Below are 24,206 nucleotides of genomic sequence, written 5' to 3'. Positions count from 1 at the left end.
GGGGGGGGGGGGGGGGGGGGGGGGTCCTGCCTAGCGCGCACACGTTCCAGGTGTGCGCGTACCTCTCTTGACAATGGTTTATCGCCCCAACACCGCCGGCATAGGCTAACTTGTAGCCTCTTCCGAATGAGCTAGCGCCTCGCGCTCAATATAATAAATATACGCCTGCGACAATTTATGGACAACTTCGCTGTTGCACCAACTTATTATTCTGTTAACACGTTGACGCCGGCGTCGATATTCACGATTTTCTCTGTAAATCGGCGCCCAAAATTTACAAAAGTTAAATAATTATGTTAAGTTTATAATATTGAATTTCTATGTTTTCACTATTGAATATCTGTTTATAATGTTGAGATAAATTAACATAAACCTATTTTGTAGTATCTATTTTGTGAAACGCAAACAAAATACGCAAATGTACACCGGCCACGGGTCTGACACGTGTGACCCACCGGTGGGTCTTTACATTTGTATACAATGTACAACATTGTTCTTTACATTTTAATGTACAATAAGGTATGCTTTATTAATGACATAACTTGCCAGCTATTCTTGCTATTGTTCAGTTTGCCTTGCAGGGTAGATTAGAATTGAACGTGTTGCGTTGTATCGTTCGCCTTGCTTAGCGACTTAGATTACGACCGGTTAACGAAGTAAGAGTTGTAAAGCCAAACTCCGAAAAATCAGTTCTTTATCCCCGCCTGGTATAGTTCGTGGTATCTCCAAGACACTCGCAGCCTTGGAAATAGCAGTGTTGAACAACTCGATCTCTTCGATCGTTCTTGTTTTCGCTGCTACAACGTTTCGGGTGGCGAAATGATTCCTTGTCTGTCGCTGTCACAACTTTACGGATGGCAAAAACGATTCTTCTTTACGAACGGACTGGATTTCAGTTTATGATGATTCTGCTTAATGAACTGACTCGGCTTTAACTTAGGGTTCTCCTTACGGAACTACACTCGACTTGAACTAGGAAGGATTCTGATTATTCGTGGTCATGCAAGCTTTAACGAAAACCTTGTCCCTATGAAATCTCGATAGAGGTGGAAAAGAGCCGAACTAGGGATAGAAGAAAAATGTGGTAGAGGGAGTATCGTTCTGTAAGTTCTTCGGCAATTGAAGCTATGAATTACAATGGATTTTGGGGATTTCCTCCAGGTCTCCTCGACACGTGAACAGCCGGTCGTAGAACGGCTGCGGGCTTGCTTTGGGCCTTCAGGCCTCGGTCTGGGGAGTCTTTCGGAAATCCTGAGGTTTATGATAACAGCATTCGCTATTGAGGCCGAAAACGAAAGATTATAAAACCGAAAAGCATGCCTCGTTCGAAATATTACTTTATGCAATGGTACGGTTCCTCAATAATAGCTTTTTGCCGTTGCAAGTATCATCAATTGTAAATTGACTCCCTTGTTCGGAAATCATACCTGGGGTTTTATGCCCAGGAAGTAACAGAACGAAATTTGTTGTTCATTATCAATATCGAATTTTTTTCCAAATCCAAACTGCGGATTTTATGCATTTACAAATAAAATATGTTTCGGTGCGTGCGAAATAGAAGTTGCTCTAAGGCAACTTAATTGAAAGCTGCTTTCGTTTATCACTCGACTATCTTCTAATATAATAATATACGACGAGCCAATTACAATGAACAATTTATTTATTCCTATCGATGGTTTTATCCGAGAATACGTCGCACTCAAAGTGTCATTATTTTACATTGTTTTACAATGCTGCAACATTGAAGCAGAAAAATAAGTGCACAACTGCAAAACTGTATAAAGTACAAGAAAACAGTTATTCCTTTATTACATGAAAATAAGTGTAAATTTTCACTGATCATGTATTCAATAAAAGGAAATAAATATTCCACGAACATGAAAGTAAACAAATATTTAAAATTAACTAACTCTAATACATTTTAAAAAATAATCCCGAAGATCATTAGTAATTTCCACTTTAACCCTTTAGTGCCGAAGAATGATATATCGTTGTTGGTTACTCTTTCAGAAATAATCATTTCTTAATATTTTTGCTATATAACAATTTCATTCTTTATATAAAAATATTGTCTTCTGCCTGTTTTTACAAAATAACTTTATTTTTTAATTCTCCCTTCTTCTTAAATTTGGTAATTATTAGGCGTTACAATGTTTTTACAATTTCTTTCCGAATCTTTATCAAACTCCGTCAAACGAGTGTCGTACATATCGCTTGAGTACACGTGACTCTTTTGGTCGTCACAAGAACTGTAAAATGCTATTTAAATCGGCAGTGAATGGAGAGAGATGTAGGGGAATCGAAGCCAGCTATTATCTTCCTGGAGGCGTGAACTATTTTGTTCATTGAACGCTCGGGTATCTCAGCTTCTATATGAGCTCGATTTTAGCGAGTTCTGGAAAGTCGTACGATCCATTATCGTTCTAACCGCCGTTTCCGAGCGAAATTTCACCGGATCCCAGTGGGAGTTCTGCCGCGCACTCCGGCGGCTGTTCTACAATACCTACAATCTGTTTCTTCCGTTTAGCGCGGTAATTGCACTATTATGGCGAGTGTCGCGGTCCTACGACTCCTATCTGCAAGCCATTTACGCAGTCGCGAACATTTTTCCATGGATCATCGGAGAATGAGAAATGGTACTTGAGAAAGGTGCGCGAATGCAAATGCACCATCATTGCTAGATATTAACACATATTTCTCCGCATGACGAAAATTCGACATTCCGCACAATTATCAATATCCAAATGACCAAAAATTAACGTACCGCTTACCCAGTAATTGTTAATAAAAAACATTTCGAATAAAAATTGGTCAGTGCATAGATTCTAGCAAATTGCAATACTAAATGTTGTTAAAAGATTCTTTCATTCAATACTAAAACAATAACATTGCAAACTTTTAATATAAGTATATATTATTTTTGGGCAAATCGATTCCGGTTTCCATTCTCTTTAAAAAATTGCTAAGTTACTTAAGTTGAAAATTAATTATTGTAGTTTAGAAGATATAAATTTTGTTCCCAACACTATAAGATCGAAGCACAAGACCATACAACTTTATTTAAGAAAAAGTTTAAACGAAGTGAATCTTTCCTTCTTTAACATTACAATTTTATATCTTACTGAATGAGAAACAGTTTGTTTGACAAAAAAAATTGAATTCGCATAAATGTTTTAAAGTAACATTGTACGTTCTTGTTCATTAATTAATGCATTGTTCAAAAACCTGCTAAGGCTTCTGGATAAAAAATAAATTAAAATTACAACTTAATAATTACATTTTTTACTCATACTAGTACTTGAAGTTTATGACTACATATAAATGATGATTAATATAAATATACCACAATCACAGTTGTAAGTCAGAATCAATTGTTAATAATAGCATATTGCTTGCAAAGCATTCCAGAATAGGGATTTTTAACTTAATTCAAAATGTGTCAGCAGATTATTCGACCTAACGACGTTTAGGTTCTCAAGAAATTAACCCTTTGCACTCGAGACTATTTCAAATCCAAAATGAAGGCATTTGTTTCCATTCGCTACGATTTTTCCTCATTTAACAAATACCAAATCGAACGCGTATGTAAAACTTCTATTGTTCTATTATTTTTCTATTATTTTTCTATTGTTCTATTATTGTTCTATTATTCGTCAATTTATCATAGGTAAACAAACAAATTCCACATATACTCGTCCGTATGACGAAAATTCGTCATTTCTATATTACAGAAAATAATTGATTCTTATTCTTTTGATTCTAAATAAATTAAATACTAATTTTTATCAAACAGTGATAATTCCAATAAAGAACCGATTTCAGCTTTAGACGCGTCACATAACGGTGCAAACATAAACAAAAACAAAGTAAAATTATAGTATTTGGTATTACGTATAGAAGAATTTCATTCAAAGTACAAGCGCTTGACTGCTAGGATATTATATAACTTCAGAAAGCAAAAAAGAAAATTAAAAATTTGTATATAAAGACGAATTTGTTTGATATAATTTCCAAAATTTCATTGATAAATATATGATCTTTAACAAGTTATGTTGTTTTTATATAGACCATATCATTTCTACAGAAAGATATGTTATAAAATGTTATAAAAGTTTGGATTTTTCATAAATTTACGGTGATAAAGTAATTTGATTTTCGAAAAATTTCATTAATTTCCATTCATTCGTTTTCAAAAATAGCTAAAATTTGTTGAACAGTATTGTCAATGAGATATCTCGCGACAAGATTAACGTTAAATGTATAAATGTATCCAGAACGTGCAATTTAACTATTCTAGATGATAGATTTCTTGCAATAAAAATTCTTTTAAAACAATATAGCAATACTTAGCGTCGCCACTCGAGTGCGAAAGGTTAAACGCCCCGTAAAATGTGACCGCCATGACCGCGAGTTCGTAACTTGGTATCAGAGTTCCCTAGCAAAAATGATACCGCAACCAGGCCGGTGTAAAACACGGTGTAAACAAGTTTTACGATAAGAAACCAAGTCCCCGGCACCGGCGTATTAGGTCTGTCAAAAACAGAGCAGGCTGCTTGTTTTATCGCCCTAATTACACCGTCGTCAGTTTCTTGCTGTCAGCGGCAATGCAAAAATGAGCCACCGAACTTTGTTGAACTATGAGGGGATGTTACAGCCAGTACACCGGCATTGCCTACCACTTTATGTTTATCAAACTTTCTTTTCCAGGAGCCACGGTCAGCATTCGATAAGAACAGCCCAGACGTTGCGCATTAGTCGAATACATTATTTTGAAATATTATCGTTATGATAATACATTATTTCGAGATAAAGTAACATAAACCTAGTCTGTACTACCTATTCAACGTATCAATGTGTTAATAGAATCGTACATAGAATGAAACGAACATAGAATGTTTGTTTAATTTATCGTACGATTAATTTTTTTACACATTCTTGTTATTTGAAATTCCTTTGGAAAAATTTTGTATTTTTGTTGGAAATACGCCCTAATATTGCAGTTGATTTTGTATATTTCTGTATAGATTTTACTAATTTGCTCTTTAAGGTAAACACATAATTACTTAAAATACTTTTATTTTTCTTTGAATTAATGACTTAATTTTGTATCGTGCCAAGTACTTGCAGTTTGTTTAAATAATTTTGTAATCACACTCTGCTAACCTAGTGCCTGTTACATTTCTAATTTTGTATCATGCCAGATAATTAGTTTTTCAAAATAATTTTGTAATGTAATACTCTACTAATATAATGGTTTCAATATCTTAACAATGTTTAGATCGCTTGATGTTTATATCGTTACGATCGCTTATGGATAATCTTGACAAAATCACAAAAGTAAAGTCAAAAGTTCTTAGTTTCGAATGATCATAGTTGTTTATATGAGATAGAAAAATTGATGCCACGTTGTATAAAGCGAAGTCAACATTTATGTTCATGCATAAAAATGCCGTTGCGGCTGTTGCAATGTGATAAATTATTGTTATTCAACGTTAGCACGATAATACGAAATGCTATTGTGATTCACTATTAACGATTATTTTTAAAACCGATCATTATTGTAAGTTCTAATAAATGTTGCAAATTGCGAATAATTCTATATCTTATTTAAAAGATGGAAGAAAAAGTATAAAAATTATCACGATGACTGGAAATGATTGTAGATGCAATAAATGAAACGTTGGCGATTAATAATAACTATGACGAATATTATTATTTTATACTGAATATTGATTTAATGTTATTTTGCAAAAACACGACGAATGTCCAACTTATCTGCTTAATAATTTACCGACTGGTCATTCAACCGTAAACATTTACGTTATTATAGAGTAATTAAATATATTAACATTTTTATATTATCATAACATTACCGTTAAGCAATTTCTATTTTATTTTTATTTTATTCATCGCTATCAAATGTCTTATATATTTAATATATTTATTATTCTAATAATAATCAAATGTATTTAAAAAATTATGTAATAATACGAAAGCCTGCAGACATAAGTTATATAGACGATAAATTATTAGTTGCTTTGGTAAAAAGCTGATTTATGTATATACCGGTCGGTAAAGTGTTAATTTGCAACAATTTATGATAACTATAATCATAGTACTTATTTACTGTTCTATTATTTATATTGTTGCAGTGATTTACTTTTGATCTATTTTGTTAACATCGTTGCAGATGTAAGATACAAGGTTATAAACAAAATTTGACGTTATAAGAAGACAGTTATTGTTCCACATGCTACATTTTGATAAAGTATTATAATATTATAACAATATAAAAAAAATAATACTCAAGCTGAGCATAATTTTGTCGTAGTATTAGAACGTATGCGAGTGTTTCTGAGAAATTTTACAATTGCATCATATGAAAAGAACGTTGTAATGAAATATTTAAATCTAATTTCACTATAAATAACTTTATTCTACCTTTCCTACAATATTTTAATTGCAACACATGAACAAACATTCGAATAAAAAAATAAATAAAATTCCACTGTACACAATCTTACTTTATCTTTCTTTAAAAAGTCACATTATCCGTCTCGTAAAAACGTTAACAAAATTGATATATAAAGGCAGACTAAAAATTGGAAAAAGTCTCAACTTGCGAACACGTATATTGATCGCATTAAACTCGTACACATTTGATCATACTTCCAGCAACTCGATCCACCCGTATTTGGTTCAGCGAACTTGCTGAAAGTAATCCGCAACAATGCTATGGAAAATACGAGTTAACGTACGAATGCTTCTACTTATGCACCACCCTCTGCACTACCCTCTGCACTACCCTCTGCACCGCCCTATGCACCAAGACGTATTCCACTCTCATTGATCGTCCGGTTGGTCGTTGATCGACAATGGATACAGCAGCAAAAATTCTAATGAAATTCAGCGGCAATGAAGCTTGCCGGGTATCGTCCGCGACGCAATTTTCTTTCCGTATTATTATTTGACGGGGCGTGCTGTTTCAATATTTATTAAATTCCTGGAAGGAAAGCTGTTCCGATTTTTCTCTGATTTCGCTTCTCGGTCGGACCTCCGTGTTTACGTTCTCGCATTACCTTTCTAGCTTGATATAATTAATTGAAAGAAAACATTTAGTACCGGCGGAGGCTGAACGAAACGGCACAGTTAATTAAAATGAGAAATGCCGCGAGATAAATACCGCGGACACTCCGAGAACTCGAATTAAATACTACGACCCCAGAATTTCTTAGTTAAGCGCTGGTAACGGGGATGACTTATGTATATAAAATTGTGCGTCGGCGTACAGGAACAATAAAATAGAACGCGTATAAACCCGCAAGGGGCGGCCGGTTTAATGAAGTTCCACTATGTAAATAGTGCTTCTGCCTTGCGCGATGAAACTTCATTAGACTTCTTGTCCCCGTGGATTTTACCTTTTGCGACCGTCGGCACAAAAGAAAGCAATTTCGAGGCTCCATTTCTACAAAGTGTACAAAATTGTTACATGTGAACTCGGACATGCGAACGATGGACGTCGTATCAGTCTACAGCCATGTAATTATTCATTGTAATTGTAATTATTGATTGACTACATTGCGAATCTTTCAGTAAATTGTCATTTTCACGAATTCTTTCGTAAAAGTCTAAAGAGGGAAGATCTTGGTGACCCGTACGTTTAGGGGAGTAAGCTCTGATGATCTAATTTTAACCATTACATATTCAGTTACTATTCAGTAGATTTTTATGAAAAGTGGAAATTATCTGTAGTAACTTAAAACAAATGCATACATTGTTTTACGTATACCAATTTAATTTTCCCATTGCAAGAAATATAAATATTTCCTGCTATAATTTTTCTTGATTTCTCAAGAAAGATATTCAATAATTACTAAAATAGTTTACATTTCATTATGTATTTACTAAAATTTAACGACAATGTCTATTTCAAATGATTACATTTGAATGATAATTTACTTTCAAGTGATGAAACTATTTTATTATATAAATTAATAAAATAGCACTTCATTTCTCTTTTCAGAACATAAACTAGGTTAAGTTATTTTTTAACGCAAAACCTCATTTAGTCCCTTTATTAATAATTTTAATGAGTTACAAATAATATAATGTTTCTAAATTCTCTAAAAGAACTTATAAATGCACATTATTTTATAAATACACTTGAGATTTACACCACACTGATTTCACCGTCGATTTTTAAGCTGCATCATTCTATTTTGAAGATAAATTTTGTTACGTGTTTTATCGATCATGCTGAGTGTAGTTTTTTGACACTTGTTCTAGAATTATCCTGAACTGTGCGAAATTTCTGTTTCATAAAGATTTTATCCTAAACCGTAAAAGTATTGTTGTCATAACCGGTAAACTTGACATTTCCTTATGACGCATATACACGTCATCTGCATCTAAGACGTTAATGAAGACATTTTACACAGAAATGCTTATATAATTCTAACGATAAACACTCAATTTATTTAATTGAATACCATACGTCGCGATTTGTATTTTCATATACGTGCTTTCATAAATGTTATTTTTATGTACAATTTCATTTTCTCGTTAATATTTGATTTTGTTCGAAGATAATTGTCTGTCGCGTCGCGAGCGGCCTGTGCAGTAGATTTTTTATAACACCGTGTCGAAACTTTCGGGCCTTCGGCAACAGCTACCAGATGTGGCCATGAGCAGGGGTGCGGGCCAGCGACAGCGACGTTAAAGGCAATGACACTTGGGAATTCCCAGATTTTTGCTGTCCCTTCTTCTTTGGCCATCGTTCTAGTAGTCTAGTTAATATTATTTAAGCAGCCAATGAAATACTGATTCCACCCATACCATCCACGTAGAAAGGCGTGATCGGAGGATGAGAAGCGTATCTACTTCACTTCGCACTTTGCACTCGGTAACTTCTCATCTAGTCCGACAACCGACATTTTGTACATAGTTGTTATAGTTTGTGATAAGTTGTTCTTTCTTTATTATTAAACCTTGTTAAATACGACACCTTGTTCCATCACAGTTCTTTCTAATACATCCTCAACATATTAATTTATCGCGAGGTAGGCGCGTTATTTAATCGTCACCAACTAAGGTCGACGCTGTAACGCACCGCGCAACATTGTCTTTTCCTGTAAGGAATGGTTTAACCCCTTGGCTACTGTAGCCGCCTATAGGCGCTTAGAAGCTTTGCGTTCGTAACACTGAGAGCGACTATAGGTATCCTGACAATTTTATCGATAATTATTTCGATAGATCTTACCACAATTAGACAATAGGCGCAAATGTGTAGTGCGACAAAAACATAACAAAAGAAGTGAGACACATTACAAATGTAAGAAATGTGAATTGCGATGCGAGCATTACGGTATCGACGCGTGGGTGGTTCCTCCATCCTTCCGGGGTTGTAAGGCCCGGATTGAACCGTTGGAGGACGCGTGATGCCGGTGTCGCCGATATATTACCCGCCAAATTAATATTGGGTAACGGATTCAAATGGTAGAGCTGTTGTTGCGCGTACTATGCTGTTTCTTTCCTCGACTGCTGGAGATTGTGAACGAACGAATGTAAACCTCGACTGCTGGAGGTTGTGTATATCTCGACCGTTGGAGATTGTGTGATGTCGACCGGTTGTCGACTGTTTGTAGAGTCCCTTGATGTGGACTGGTTGTATCGTGGTTGCAGACTGAAGTTGAAGTCGAAACGAATCGTTCGACTCGATCGTCGTCGAACTAGGATTAGTAGGAAAGAAGGGCACTGATTGGGTTTTACCTACTGCTGCATAGTGCCAATCAGTGCCTCCGTTGACTTGGTGACATTCTCTTGTCGCGTGCGAAAATGTTTGTATGTATGTAATTTATGACGTTAAAGGTGCTACGGGAAATCGTCCAGGTCAGCCTTCGACGGTTACGATACCGTCGCATATTCGAGTTGTGTGACCCTTCAGATTACCCGGTTTACGGCACATCCCAGCTGTGGGCTTCAAAAATGCTATTAGGAAGTTCTCTTAGAAATCTTAACTTTATGACACGTAATGGTTATTGAGGATGACGGAAGTGAAATTAACATGCTTCTGGTCGCCAGATGTAAAAAGGGTTTTCTTCTCAAAAATAACCTTCCTCGCGTCCGTGTCATAAACCCCTATCGGTAGAAACTCCAGGCGATTGTTCCTTCGGGACGGAACAAAATGTGATATAAGATTTTGTATTTTTTGAATTATATAATACTTTACTAGATTACCAGATATGTTGTACAAAAAGCCTTCTGTTAATATTAAATGTTCAACGTTTACAGTAGCAATCCGGTTTAGAATACGAAGAAGAAAATAATATTGTCTAAATGTAGTGAAATTCAGTTTCTTGATTATTGAGATATGTTTTCTTAAAAATGCATCACTATCCAAAAATTTGTCGTTCTCGGTGCATATCGTAACTCAATTCCTGCCGTATGATAAGGTCGGTGCGTATCAAAGTCTGCCGTAGTCAAGGCATTAAAGGCGTGACGCTAGAGGGATAGAGAGTGAGACAGAGAGAGAGAGAGAGAGAGAGAGAGAGAGAGAGAGAGAGAGAGAGAGAGAGAGAGAGAGAGAGAGAGAGAGAGAGAGAGAGAGAGAGAGAGAGAGAGAGAGGTATGAAAGAAGGAGGTTAGAAGTGGAACAGATCAGAACAGAACGTAAAAAATTAGAAATTGCGCACGTATAAGAAAGCAGAGAGACAAAGTTTAAAAAATTGTCAAAGAACATATTTTCCAAGAAATACGTGGTTTGAAGTATTTTCTTTAATTCTTTAAACGTAACATATTTATCTTGCTCTTTCTATTATTATTAAAGCTGCAATTACAATAAATAAAATGCGAAACATAAAATCATGTTCGGTTCATTAGTAAAATTCGAGAGGTTCTTCTTATACAAGACAGGAAAATCAACTACGCTAGTATGCCATAGGCACACTATTTTTAGCGTTCAAATTCATGTTTGCTCTGATTACGTTATTAACACATATTCGTCCGGTAATTTTCAGCACCGCCATTCTCAAAATGCCGGCATCCTTTGACACTTTCTGTAGAAATGATATGGTCTATATAAAAACAACATAACTTGTTAAAGATCATATATTTATCAATGAAATTTTGGAAATTATATCAAACAAATTCGTCTTTATATACAAATTTTTAATTTTCTTTTTTGCTTTCTGAAGTTATATAATATCCTAGCAGTCAAGCGCTTGTACCTTGAATGAAATTCTTCTATACGTAATACCAAATACTATAATTTTACTTTGTTTTTGTTTATGTTTGCACCGTTATGTGACGCGTCTAAAGCTGAAATCGGTTCTTTATTGGAATTATCACTGTTTGATAAAAATTAATATTTAATTTATTTAGAATCAAAAGAATAAGAATCAATTATTTTCTGTAATATAGAAATGACGAATTTTCGTCATACGGACGAGTATGTGTGGGATTTGTTTGTTTACCTATGATAAATTGACGAATAATAGAACAATAGAAGTTATACATACGCGTTCGATTTGGTATTTGTTAAATGAGGAAAAGTCGTAGCGGATGGAAACAAATGCCTTCAAAGACGTCGTCACTACGGGTAATCTGTAGCGCAGCGACGTGACTGTTGCATCAGTACTTTTTTAAGGGTTAAAGAACGATGTTCCTAAGTTTATACATCGCGGAGAATAATAGACTGAGATCAACAATACTGACATTATTCTCTGTTTGCGTGCGCAGTTGGGATGCCGACCATGGAACCTCAGTTTGACCAGCGTGGTTGTTCTGGCGTTGTCGAACATGCTGCTGACTTTCCTGTTGCTGCAGTCAGAGACCTGTATACCGGACGAGTCGCCCAGAGACATGGACGTGAACGTGATCACCGAATGGAACCTGGGCAGCCTGATCAAAGAGCAGCAGCAGCAGCTGCAGTTAGACTGCGTGACGCAGGATTACCAGCCGTTGCCAGTTGATGGGCATAGTATGAAGCTGAACATAAAGTTGGGAAAATGGGATGCCCGTAAACTGTTCCGCACGTTCGACCATGTTCTGGTCGGCACCGGGTTCGTCGAGCTGTCGCAGATCTACCAGGTGTGCCTGGCCATGCAGAGCTCGGTGGAGAAGCTGCACTCGGTGGTCCAGGCGGCCCACCATTGGACAGGACCGATTTCGGTGGCGCTGTACGCCGCCGGAGATGAAGAGTTCGAGGTCCTCCAGAGGTACCTGGTCTACCTCAGGAAGTGCTACGAGCCGATTCGCGAGAGGGTCTCGTTCTCGTTGGCTGTGCCAAAGGTCAGACCGCCGAAGAAGCAGCCGCGCGAGTACGAGCTGCCCGAGCCGCTCGATTGTGCCAAACCGGAAGCGACGCTGAACGAGCTGATGAACGGGATCTCCAACGAGCAGACCAACTGGCGGATACGGAACGTCTATCCCCAGAACCACATGAGGAACCTGGCCAGGAAGAACTGCCAGACCGACTACGTATTCCTGACGGACGTCGACATCGTGCCGAGCTTCAACCTCACCGGCGCACTCGACGAGTTCCTCAGGACCGATACCTGTGATAAGTGCGCCTACGTGATACCGACGTACGAGCTGGACTCGCGCGTCAGGTTCCCACAGAATAAAACAGAACTGGTGCGGCTGGCGAGAAAGGGCCTGGCTAGGCCGTTTCATCAGAAGGTCTTCATACACAATCAATTCGCCACTAATTTTACTAGGTAAGGAGAAATCTCTGAAATAGTTGGAGCTACCATTTACTAATAGGTGTCGAATCTTAATTCATATATTATATAATGGAAATATAATTTATACACAATTATCTTAATTTGTCCATAGTACAGTTATAGTTTACATAGAATTATATAATTTATATACATATTAATTATACTATATAGTTCAACTAGACATGTTTTCAAAAGTAGTATATTTATGATTGTTATAAAATCATTATAATTATAATTGTTTTAATTAGAAAAACGAAAATGATTTGTCATCTATATGAATATAGTTATTGTCGAATTAACACAAAAATGAAGTGACGGAAAATAAAAAAATATGGGGACCTCTAAAGAAAGATATTTCAATTCTTCTATGAAATTTTTTACACTGCCATAATTAGCATAGAATTAGTAGTAATTCGTACAAAAAATACACGTTCATTGAATAGATTTACCGAGTGTGGAATAAATTGTCGTTTCTAAGATATCATGCAATTCTGATACGAATTTCTAATGTTATTAAGTCTAACAGACACTTTTATATTTTTTTATTAAATATAGATGCAACAATGTATCCTTCTTTCTGTTTCGCAATTCAAGATGGATCCTAGATACTTCCCCGAACCATAAGAATTACGGAAACGTGAAGACTGGTAAGGTTTACGTCAGTCATGATGTGACGAACTTCGAATTTCTTTACGAACCTTTTTACGTCGCGAAGGACATCGCTCCACCTCATGACGAACGGTTCATGGGCTATGGATACACCAGAAATACACAGGTGAGTCAATCAATGTTGAATCTAATTGTTAAAATTCTTCTAAAATTTACCGTTTTATTCGTAAACAGTGTCGACTGGTAACAAAGGACACTAGGTTAAACTTTTATGTATCATCTAGTAGGTTGACGCGTATGAAACGTCGGATTTTTAAATGAATATATAAAACTACATATGTTTTTTTCAGAACTTGTTTATTTAATCAAAATATTCACCAATTGCTTCAATGCACTTTTCTCAACGAGATTTTAATGCATGTGTTACCGGGAAAGTTTGAAAATTAGCTTTATATGTATACATATGTATAATGCTTAGGCACTCTATGGAATACCAGATTTTCTTACATTACCGGTAACATATGTACAATATTTACTATGGTAAACAAAACGCGGTAGACAAATTGCAGTGGTGCCTCAGAGACATCATTGGAGTGCGATGGGTTAAATTACTCGTTACAGACTAATGTCTTTTCTTCCTCTTATCCATTTCAAACTAATGACTTTTCCTTAATCACTCAACTGCGTCGATATATTTTCAAAATAATTTTTGCTATGCGTTTTATCGATCACACTGGGTCTAGTTTTATCGATAGTTGTTCTAGAATTATTCTAAATTTGTTTCATAGAAATTATTGGCTGGGGCAGTACAAAAACACGTTCTTGCGCCTCACAAAATGCTAACAACTATTACGATTGACTGAGTTTTTAAGAAATGTCGCTAATTGCCGTCACCAAAAGTCTGTACCTGAACGGATTATACAAAACTCGTTTGACGTAGTTTAATAAAGTTTCGAAAAGAAATCGCAAGAATTTTGTAAAATTAGATAATTTTCAAATTCAAAAAGGGAGAAGAAAATAAGAAATGAAATTGTTATTTAGTAAAAATATTAAGAAAACAACATTTTTTCAAGAGTGGTCAACAATGATATATCGTTCTACGGGCAAAGGAACTTTCGTTCAAAGGAAGTATCGTTCTTCTTCTTAGGAAACTAGTACGATATTGCCAACTTTCTCCTACGGTTTAAAACTATTCTTCGTTAAAATAATATGTCCGCGACATTCACGACATATGATTTTTAAAAAATTAACCTTGGTATTTGTTACAATCTATCATATTTCTGTAGTAACATTTATACTAGATTTTTTGTGAAAAAGGCACTAATAATCATCGTATTTTAATTCCAAACTGTTAGTGAAATTTCAATCTATTAGTGGAATCTCATTCTGCTTTTAAACTAGTTACTACTATACTGCAGATCATTATCATAAATAAAACTTATTCTCATCAATTTCAAAATACTGGAGCTGTAAAAGCACAAGAATTTTAAAGTCCATACTAAAGTCCATAGTGAAACCATTGTAAGCAACCTGCACTGGTAGTTTTAGTGTCAATTTTATCCAACACTGTAGTTTACAATATTTCGGTACAAACGGATGATTGATAAAAACTTGATTTTGAGGCGGTTGTTCTTTCAATTCATATTTCTACTTTAAACTTTTTCTTGTTTTTCGTGAGCAAGACAACTAATTTTCTTAACACATTAAAATCGAAACGGTACATAAAACGCAGCCACATAAAACCCCACATAAAGGAAATCTCTATCCGTTAACACGTTGACTTCAGCGCCGATATTCACGGTTTTCTCTGTGAGGTAGCGCGCCCGAAATTTAAAAAAAAATTAAACAAATATGTTAATTTCATAATATTGAATTTTCATGATTTTATTATTGAATGTCTGTTTATAATGTTGTGACAGAATAAAATAAACCTATTTTGCACTACCTATTTTATGAAATATAAACAAAATAAGCAAATACACGCCGCTTCATTGGACAGACACGTTTGACTCACCGGTGATGCACGCCGGCGTCAACGTGTTAATTACTACGAACCCTTATATTATTTTGTAGCTAGCACAAATTCTCAAAATATTTTTAAATTCAAGCAAGCAAAGCAATAGCGACTGGAACTATACCAAATATCGTTCACCAAAAAAAAAGAAAACAAAACAAAAATAATGGTGCGTTGACTCCCAATATGAGTTAATATTCCACAGATAACGACAGAACCCTTGAAATTTCATTCCATTTCATTCCACCTCCTCCAGATGCCACGAAAAGCTTTATCGGGATTTGAAACGCAATCGAGCCGAACGGATCAATACGATGAATAATTAGCACAACAGCGTCGATCCTCTGCAATCAATTATCCCCTGTTCCGGTTTCTTAATTTCTGCACCTGCACCGGCAATCCCTGGGATGGCTGTGATCGCGGCATTCGAAACGGAACGAGCGGGAATCGAATTAAAGCCGTTCGAAACGGGACTGTATCTCGCGGGCAGCTTATTTTAATTACTCCTGCCGGTTTTTTACGCCAGCTGGAACATTCGAACAAATGAGAGTCCGGCGGCCCGGTGGTCGCGGACGCGACCGGCGATATTAGAGCGCGGCGAAATGAAAAAAATGTATATTTGCACGGTACATAGAAGGGTTCGCGAAACTGCACCCCGGTGTCCGCGTCCTCCGGGAACGCAGGGCGGTGCCGGGGGCAGCGGGAAGAACACGCGGCTAGTTTAGGAGCACGAAACTCGTACGAGCAAATCCCGCGGCGGTTGCAAACATTAATTCAATTACATATTATTAGAGTGTCCCATAAGTTTCGTCCTTTTTCAAGCGAAATCAATAGACAATATTTATTGTTTATGGTTGTGTAATGTCAGCTAACACATTCCACACTAACAGGCTATAGCTGGAACGCTGAGGGCAGCATTTTCTAAGTTACCCCACTCCCTACAAACCTCTGTATAAAAAGGCCAACAGACTAATCAATAAAGTTCAGTTCAGTCTTTCAAACGCTGTTCCGCCCAACAACGGAATTATGCCTTTCGATTATTTTATTTCCCTTCTTCAAATTCTGGTTTGTACAATTTAGAAGGCCATTACTTTAGTGCCCTTTTTACATTGCAAAATGACATTAAGAAATCGCATTTCGACTAGATCGATTTATTAGTACAGCCGATCGTAAAGTGATTTCTTCAAATTTTGTTTTGTCAGTGTTTTTCGCTTGACGCCGGCCGTTCTGAACATTATTGGGAGATTATAAATTGTCAAGGTTTACTAGTTTCATCGTTAATTTTCCTGAGTTTTCAATCCTGTCTACCTATTTTCATGAAATTTCGAAAATATATACACGTAAATAAATGTAAAATTTGTTTGATTTACATATTTCTTTATTTACATTGTCTTCGCTAATTACTCAGTATTTCTCTTTTAGATGATACGAAGCAAAACAATCTCTAAAATGTAATGCAACTCCACAAGACTTGCACATTATATTTGTTGTCCTTCTTTTTTTGTTTTTTGAACATACGTGGCAGTTTGTTCGTTTTCGTTTGATAGTTCTGGAAGTGAGTATTAACTGGTGTTGCTTTTAAAAAAGGATTCTTTTCGTATCGCTGAAGAAGTCAGTCGCACATAGGGACGCGGTTCAATACGGTCGGTCTCCGTGAATTGGTTTGAAACCCAAACTTCATACCGATTCAGGTATTTCATCTTGATTAAATGATTCTGTACAGTTTCCCTGGGAATGTTAGTAGTATCCTCTACCTAGCGCACACTATATCGCGAATTTTCATCCAGCATACTCTCCAAGTCATACATAGCGTGGCGGGGAAAATACTATGGGACACCCTAATATCATTGGCGTCGTTATGGAGGCTCATTTTCCGGAACAAGCATTATTCAATTTAAACTTGATACATCTCACGCCGTCTAATCGAACGTTTGCATATCGAGGACGCGCGCCCCTGCCTCCTCACCCCATGGCCTATCTGTGGCTCGCCTACCGCGTAAGGGGTAATTCGTGTTTCAAACTGTACTTTCCGAGCACGTTAACAATTTACAGCGAACACCGCAGGCTAAACGTCAAACTAAAACTGACGATTTCCCGTTGGCGGCTATTCGCGGGAAAATCGGAGGAGTCTCCCAACCTGACTTTAAGCTTGGACATTACTGCAGTTGTTGATGTTCATGTAAGTAAAAGGATGGATTTGACGGAGGAATTTGTGGTGAGCTTTTTTTTCGATTGATTGGATGTTTAAACTGAGATATTTCATTTCATCGAAATTTTAAAGAATGAAGGGGATCTCTCAAATTGACTTTAATCCTGTACGTTGTTTCAATAAGATGGCTATGTGTTAAGGGTACGTACAGGTTCGCAGGTAATATTTGCGCAACAAATGTACGTCTTCTACTGAACCCAATATTCAGCGAAGGTATTAAAACCTGTAGGTTTAAAAACTGTATAGGGTATAAAAACTGAAGGTATAAAAACTGTAGATAGGATGTGAGATAGTTGATCACCAAATAACACTTATACTTTAATAATGCAGAAACTATGTACAAACAACGTGTGGTGTATGATCGACGGTTGTTTGAATTCTAAATCTAGTTTTGTCTCTCCGCTAAAACGTGGAGGTGAAAAACCCCTCCACAAGGATTTTACAAAAATAGAGGGGCACTGGACCGACCAATTACACAAACTTATCAAGTGGTCCAATGGGGATTGGTTCGGCAGCCTAACGCCAAAAGTCGTGGCGTCGTTGACAAAGACCTCCGCTGTATCCTTTAAAAATTGTAAGAAACAAAGCTGCCGAGCCCCCTTCGTGGCCTATACGGGTTTAGGTCACGTCGATTGCCAGGAGGACGGTACGGCCACGCTAGCCTTCCCAGGTGTGTCATCTGGTACTATTCGGCCGTACCAGTGCCGTAAAGTAATTAAGTCGTTAAATAAACATTAAAAATCGATTCTCAAACATGGCAATAATCAAAGTGACCGTAGCCTAAACCCAAACGCAAAGACGGGACGGTACAATCGTTTATACAATCGTCTTAACACTATGGTTTAGCCGAAAAAAATTTGCTTTGTAACTGAAAATTATAGTAAATATGTGTAGTCGAATTGAATCTTTGAAGTGTTATTAAAAGTCACTTAAATGAAATTGAAAATAATCAAAGAGATCTCTCAACATGGCCCTAATCCTGTTCACTACTATAGTGGATACTATTTCTGAAATATAGCTGTGGTCAGTCGAGAAAATTAGATTTGTAGACGAAAATTATAATTGTAGCGGGATGTCAGGGGAAGTGGTTGATGGAATGGATATTCGACACAAGATATATGGATTACTGAGGACGAAAGGAGATATATTTTAATTAGCAGGTTACAGGGTGTTACAGGTTTATACTCTGATCAATTTCCTTGCTAACTTCTATGGCGAGCAACGAAAGCAACTTTGATCAAATGGAATGTTTACTACTATCAGGCGGCCGGCCTTCATGGCCGTCCTTTCCCAATAGATCTAAGCTACGCTGTAAGGCTATGGTATCCCTATGTCCGGAAGGCGGCCGGCCTTCCTGGCCGTCCTCTCCAATCGTCATGGTCACCGAAGAACCTCTACAGATCTCTACAGCGGGCGGCCGGCCTTCATGGCCGTCCTCTCCCTGACTACCCTGTGAGCGGCCGTGGCTTACCTCGACCTCTCTCACAGGTGTAGCGCCGAATCTGAGCGAGATCCCTCTATATATACTAACTCGTTGCTAGCCATGAACCGTGTTGCGACGGCAACACCGAAGGTCGAAAGTGCCTAGCCGTCCCTCTTTAGTTATTAAGCCATACACATACGAATCAATCGACAATAGGCAAAAATCCGACGAACGACGAGTAACGAAATTACTTTACGACTACCGTACTTACCGAAACTCGACTCGACGAACGGACAACACGTGCAACATACCTACAGTACCGCTGCACGGACAAACATTCATAATTTTACTGTAACAAAGAAGACGACGCAAACACGAAGTTCCTACCAAATTTCCCACTCCTCATTCCAAGTTCACTGCGACACACCCACCTCCAATCAAAAACACTTCATTTCCTCCACTAAAAACTATCCTCCACCAATCAATGCAAAACTGAGGTGACAACAGACAGAACACGACGAACGAAAGACAGAACACAGTAATCATTCATACATAACGCATCAAACTAAGATCACAGCAAACATTCATACAGAATGCATTCAAACATAACGCAGTCAAACATCATCAACAATCGCGAATAGTATACTTGTACAGTATTGTAAATAAAGTGTAGATAGAACAAACACACGTCTATATTACTACGGCATTGCACCAAACGTGTACAAACAAATCCGGCCTTACAAACCGGATCAACATCAAACGCGTATACAACATAAATTGATGGCTTAATAACAAAAGAGGGACGGCTAAGCACTTTCGACCTTCGGTGTTGCCGTCGCAAGAAACTGTTAATAACAATTTGGTAACTAAGGAGTCTGGCGCGTCTCGATGGTACTAGAAAGTTCGATCGTGTCCAACGGAATTATTGATCGGTCTAGAAATAGCCTCAATGATGATAGTCTTTTGTCTTCTTCTCCTTTCGCCTTATTACATAGTGAATTTTTGTAGTTGAATTAAATCTTCAAGTTGCCACCAAATGCTACCATATCAAAATTAGAAATAATGAGGAAATCGGAAACCGGCTTTAACCCTTTCGCTCCGAACGACGGATATATCCGTCATCCACATGGAAGCTCGCAGAGCCGAACGACGGTTATATCCGACATACCGGTAAAATCACGGTCTAATTTTTAGATAGCACAGCCTCTTGCGACTGATGCGTGAATCATTTGACGAAACAAATAAACGATACACCACACTAATTATATTCGTTATACCTGCATTTTTCGATTTCTACTGTGTTACATGCCATAAAGGGATAGAAAATCGAAAGTACTAAGTTTAGGATAAAGAATTTTAATGAAGTTTTGTATTGGTACGTCCACCTGCTGTCTAAAAATGTCCTCATTTCTTATAAGTATAGTTATATAAGATAGTCACGATCATTTCAATAAAATGGTTGTGCCCTTCACAAAATGGCATGAAGAGAATAGCAACTGGCGTGGAACTTGGATAGATTGAGAATTGATTTGGATAGCAATGTGCACACTTTCGGCGGGAGGACCCGTTCAGCAGTGGCGCAACGACGGACTGATTCGCCGTAGCGAAAGGGTTAATATTGTTTGTCCAAAAAAAAATAAACATGACACGCGTTGAGACAATTGATTGATCACTCTACTAAAAATCCTACCTTGAAATAGCCCTCAGCCATTTTCTAAGAAATCGCGGATACTAGGCCCGCCAATTAGAAAGATTTTATCGGCGTTCAGATGGTGGGGTTCGCTCGACAGTCTGACGCGAGAAATGGTGAAGTTGTTGGCGATGGGAGCTCTTACACCCGTGTAAATTATTGGAGATGGACCGTCGAATCCTGTTGATGGTATGTGAGAGTATCACGTAAAATGACGAAGTAAAAATAAAATTAAATGAGAGCTGCTGAACCGAAGTCCAAAAGACTCGGTTATTATAAAAATTTACAAAGTATGGCACTCATAACTTCACTCACTTCAGACTCAATTCGTCGGTACGTAGGGGTAGAACTGAGAGCTGTCGCTTGGTTACCCTCTTATTTATACTATTTCCTATCGAAATGGCTGGAAACTTATGACTAATTGAAATGGACCGGGAAAGTTTCGGTCCTAGGTCAAGGTATTATTTACTATTTTCTAAACGAAGTGACCGAGTGCCTAAATCATAGAAAGTGAGAAAGAGTTGAAAGAGATAAAGAAAGAATGAGGGAAAATTTTGGGTGTCACACGGACATAGATCTCATCAAAAGTGCCATTCGGAGCGGCACGGCCACGCTCACTCTACCAGCAACACTTCAGCTTGAATACCCTTCAGCCGTCTTCATTAGTTGTAAATTAATCAATTTGTCAGATGATAAACAAACTCTGAAAGATGGCGTCGACCAAATGGGCCAAACATAAACCCAAACGGAAAGATAAGACGGGCGACTATACAGGGTGTCTCGAAAATCGTAGTATAACTGAGCAGGAGGTGATTCTACATCAAGAAAAAAGAAAATATTTTGATATAACATTTTTTCATCCGGAGCTGCGTTTTCGTGATAATCGACTTCAAAATTCGTTCAGCTTGTAAATGATTTAGTACAATTTGCTTGTCGTGTATTTCACTGCTCTGCGTGTCCTGTCCGGGACAGTGTTTACAAACATTGGCATCGATGGAAAAGCAACTACACAGTGCAGTTTGCAATAAGAGTCATACTTTATTAATCTGCGTCATAGTTTGCTTTTTCTCATTCCTTCGTCTGACTAAGTCGTCCCTAAGCTATGGCACGGTATTCCAATCGGGGGTATGGTGATATGTTGCTTGCTTTAGGAGCTTGCGATGATAATGCCAGTGCTGCTACTAGACTATATGCCGAACGATTTCCAAATCGTCGACATCCCGACCGGAGAGTCATACAAAGAGTGGAGCAAACGGTAGCTGAAACATGTTCATTCGTATCATGTCATGACAATCGTGGCCGTAATCGACGGCGTTACAACATTGAAGACCGTGTTCTCTAGGACGTAGATAATACACCTACGATCAGCATATGGAATTTAAGTTCCAAACATAATGTTAGCAGAGGAACCATTAGTCGTATTCTGCAGAATAACCGTGTGTATCCATATCACGTTACTCGTGTTCATAATTTGCTGAAACGTGACTGTGTGCCACATGGTTACTATGTGTAACCATGTTGTTCCGTCTCGGAAGAACAATTCAGATAAAAAATACTCGACACAAAGGCTCTGCTAGTGCAGGAAATGTTAAAACCATAAATGGGTCGAAGCCGCTCCTCTTCGGAAATTCCATCGGACGACCGACCGACCGATCGACCACCACACGGGCCTACAAGCGCCCTTCGTCCAATTGATCGTGATTGGTTCCTTACCGAAGCACCAAAATGGTATAAATATAAGCCATTTTTTAGAAGCAGTACAGTACAGTTTTAGAAGCACTCAGAAGAACAGTCAGGAGTGAGAGGAACGCAGGAAGGAAACAAGGGTGATCGGCAGTGACGCAGCGACGATTAAGCAGCAACCAAGGGAAACACCACCCAGGACAACGAAGAACAAGGCATCGCTAACACCCATCAATCCAGCATCCGAGCCGTCACAGCCGAAACATTTCCCATTTCGAATACTATTGAACCTTTAATAAATTGTTAAACCTACAACACCTCGTTGATTCCTCAATCATCATAACACACGCGCCTTCGAGTGATCTGCGGCAATTGCGTACGCGGACTCGACGCAACACATGTGTCAATGGTTAGTTGAAAGTAGTTGATCAGCATTTTTTGTCGTGCATTTTATGGACCAATGAATCCAAATTTACGTGAGATAGAATCTTCAATGTGCATAATACTCACTGGTGGTCCGAAAGAAATCCTGGTGTTTATCGTGAAACCCACTTTCAAACAAGGTGGAGTGTCAACGTTTGGGCAGGAATAGTTGGTATCATTTCGTAGGACCCTATATTCTTCCAGATAGACTAACAGGTAGTAGATATTTGACATTTTTACACCACCAATTGCCTTCATTGTTGGAAGATATACCCTTAGCTACTAGAAGGAGCATGATTTTCCAACAAGTCGGTGCACCGCCACATCACAGCAGGGAAGTTACGAATTTTTTAAATAACAAATATTCTTGTTGGATCGGCCGCGGCGGTAAGATACGTTGGCCACCAAGATCTCCGGACCTCACGCATCTATTGATTTTCATTTATGGGGTCATATCAAAGAACGCGTTTATAGCATGAACGATGTTTCAAATGTTACACATATGAAACATAAGATTACTGAGGCATTCGAAAAACTAAAAAGCGATAACAACTTACAATCTGTCCAGAAGTCATTCATTCATCGAGCAAACTTATGTATGCAATAGCGAGGAGGGCATTTTCAACAATTATTGTAGCATTGTAATAGTAAGTAGTAAAAAAGAATAAAAAATGAGTAATCAGTAGACACACTTTGTATTGTATCAACCGCACAATTATCACGGTTTGTAAACACTGCCCCGGACAGGGACAAGCAGAGCAGTGAAATACACGAGAAGCAAATTGTATTAAATCGTTTACAAGTTGAACGAACTTTGAAGTCGATTATCACGAAAACGGAGCAACGGATGAAAAAATGTTATACCAAAATATTTGTTTTTTCGCGAACTAACACTGAGACCACTGATCGGTCTACGAGGGTTGTAAGGCCTCGATTCTACAAAGACAACGTTAGTCGCGATGCCCTATGACCACTTAAGGTAGTAGAGCTGGTTGAGGTGAAGAATGTGAAACACTTTTAAACATGAAATAAACAATATATTCTAACAAAAACAAGTCACTTTAATACACGGGTTTACTGATTATGTTTCGGTATTATGTAGTGAGATGAACTGATGTTATGTAAGCGATGATCGGAATACTGAAGAGTGTTGGAAAATGTAATTGCGAAAAATGTAATGCATGAGATTGCAAGTTTTCTGTCCCTTTTATGCCTTTTCGGAATGAACGATCAGACGCGGATTGGCTACAGGTGAGATGGAGAGGGAAGTCAGAGGGCCCGGGCCTCGCGGTGACGTAGTACCGGGAAAACCCAAGTGAGTGACGTAGCACCGGACGAAGCCCGAGCGAGTGGCCGGCGCGGCCCATCTGGCGACTCTACCATAAACTGGAAAACTAATTTGGAAGAAATCGCTTTATGATCGGCTATATTAA

At 37.8% G+C, this 24,206-nt stretch overlaps 1 protein-coding gene across 2 annotated transcripts in view; it reads left to right on the top strand.

Annotated features, from left to right (window-relative positions):
* The window catches only part of LOC144470114 (beta-1,4-glucuronyltransferase 1), a 129,975-nt gene that overhangs the window by 45,964 nt on the left and 59,805 nt on the right, over positions 1–24,206 (top strand). For both annotated transcript variants that reach the window (XM_078180949.1, XM_078180946.1), the window contains 2 exons: positions 11,737–12,716; positions 13,317–13,497. In XM_078180949.1, the coding sequence (XP_078037075.1) occupies positions 11,737–12,716; positions 13,317–13,497 (1,161 nt within the window). The remainder of the gene's footprint in view (positions 1–11,736; positions 12,717–13,316; positions 13,498–24,206) is intronic.

This window comes from Augochlora pura, chromosome 5 (genome assembly GCF_028453695.1).
Source record: "Augochlora pura isolate Apur16 chromosome 5, APUR_v2.2.1, whole genome shotgun sequence".
In the NCBI taxonomy this organism is placed as follows: Eukaryota; Metazoa; Arthropoda; class Insecta; order Hymenoptera; family Halictidae; genus Augochlora; species Augochlora pura.
Note: the sequence above shows the minus strand (reverse complement) of the source record. Positions and strands in the feature narration are given on the sequence as shown.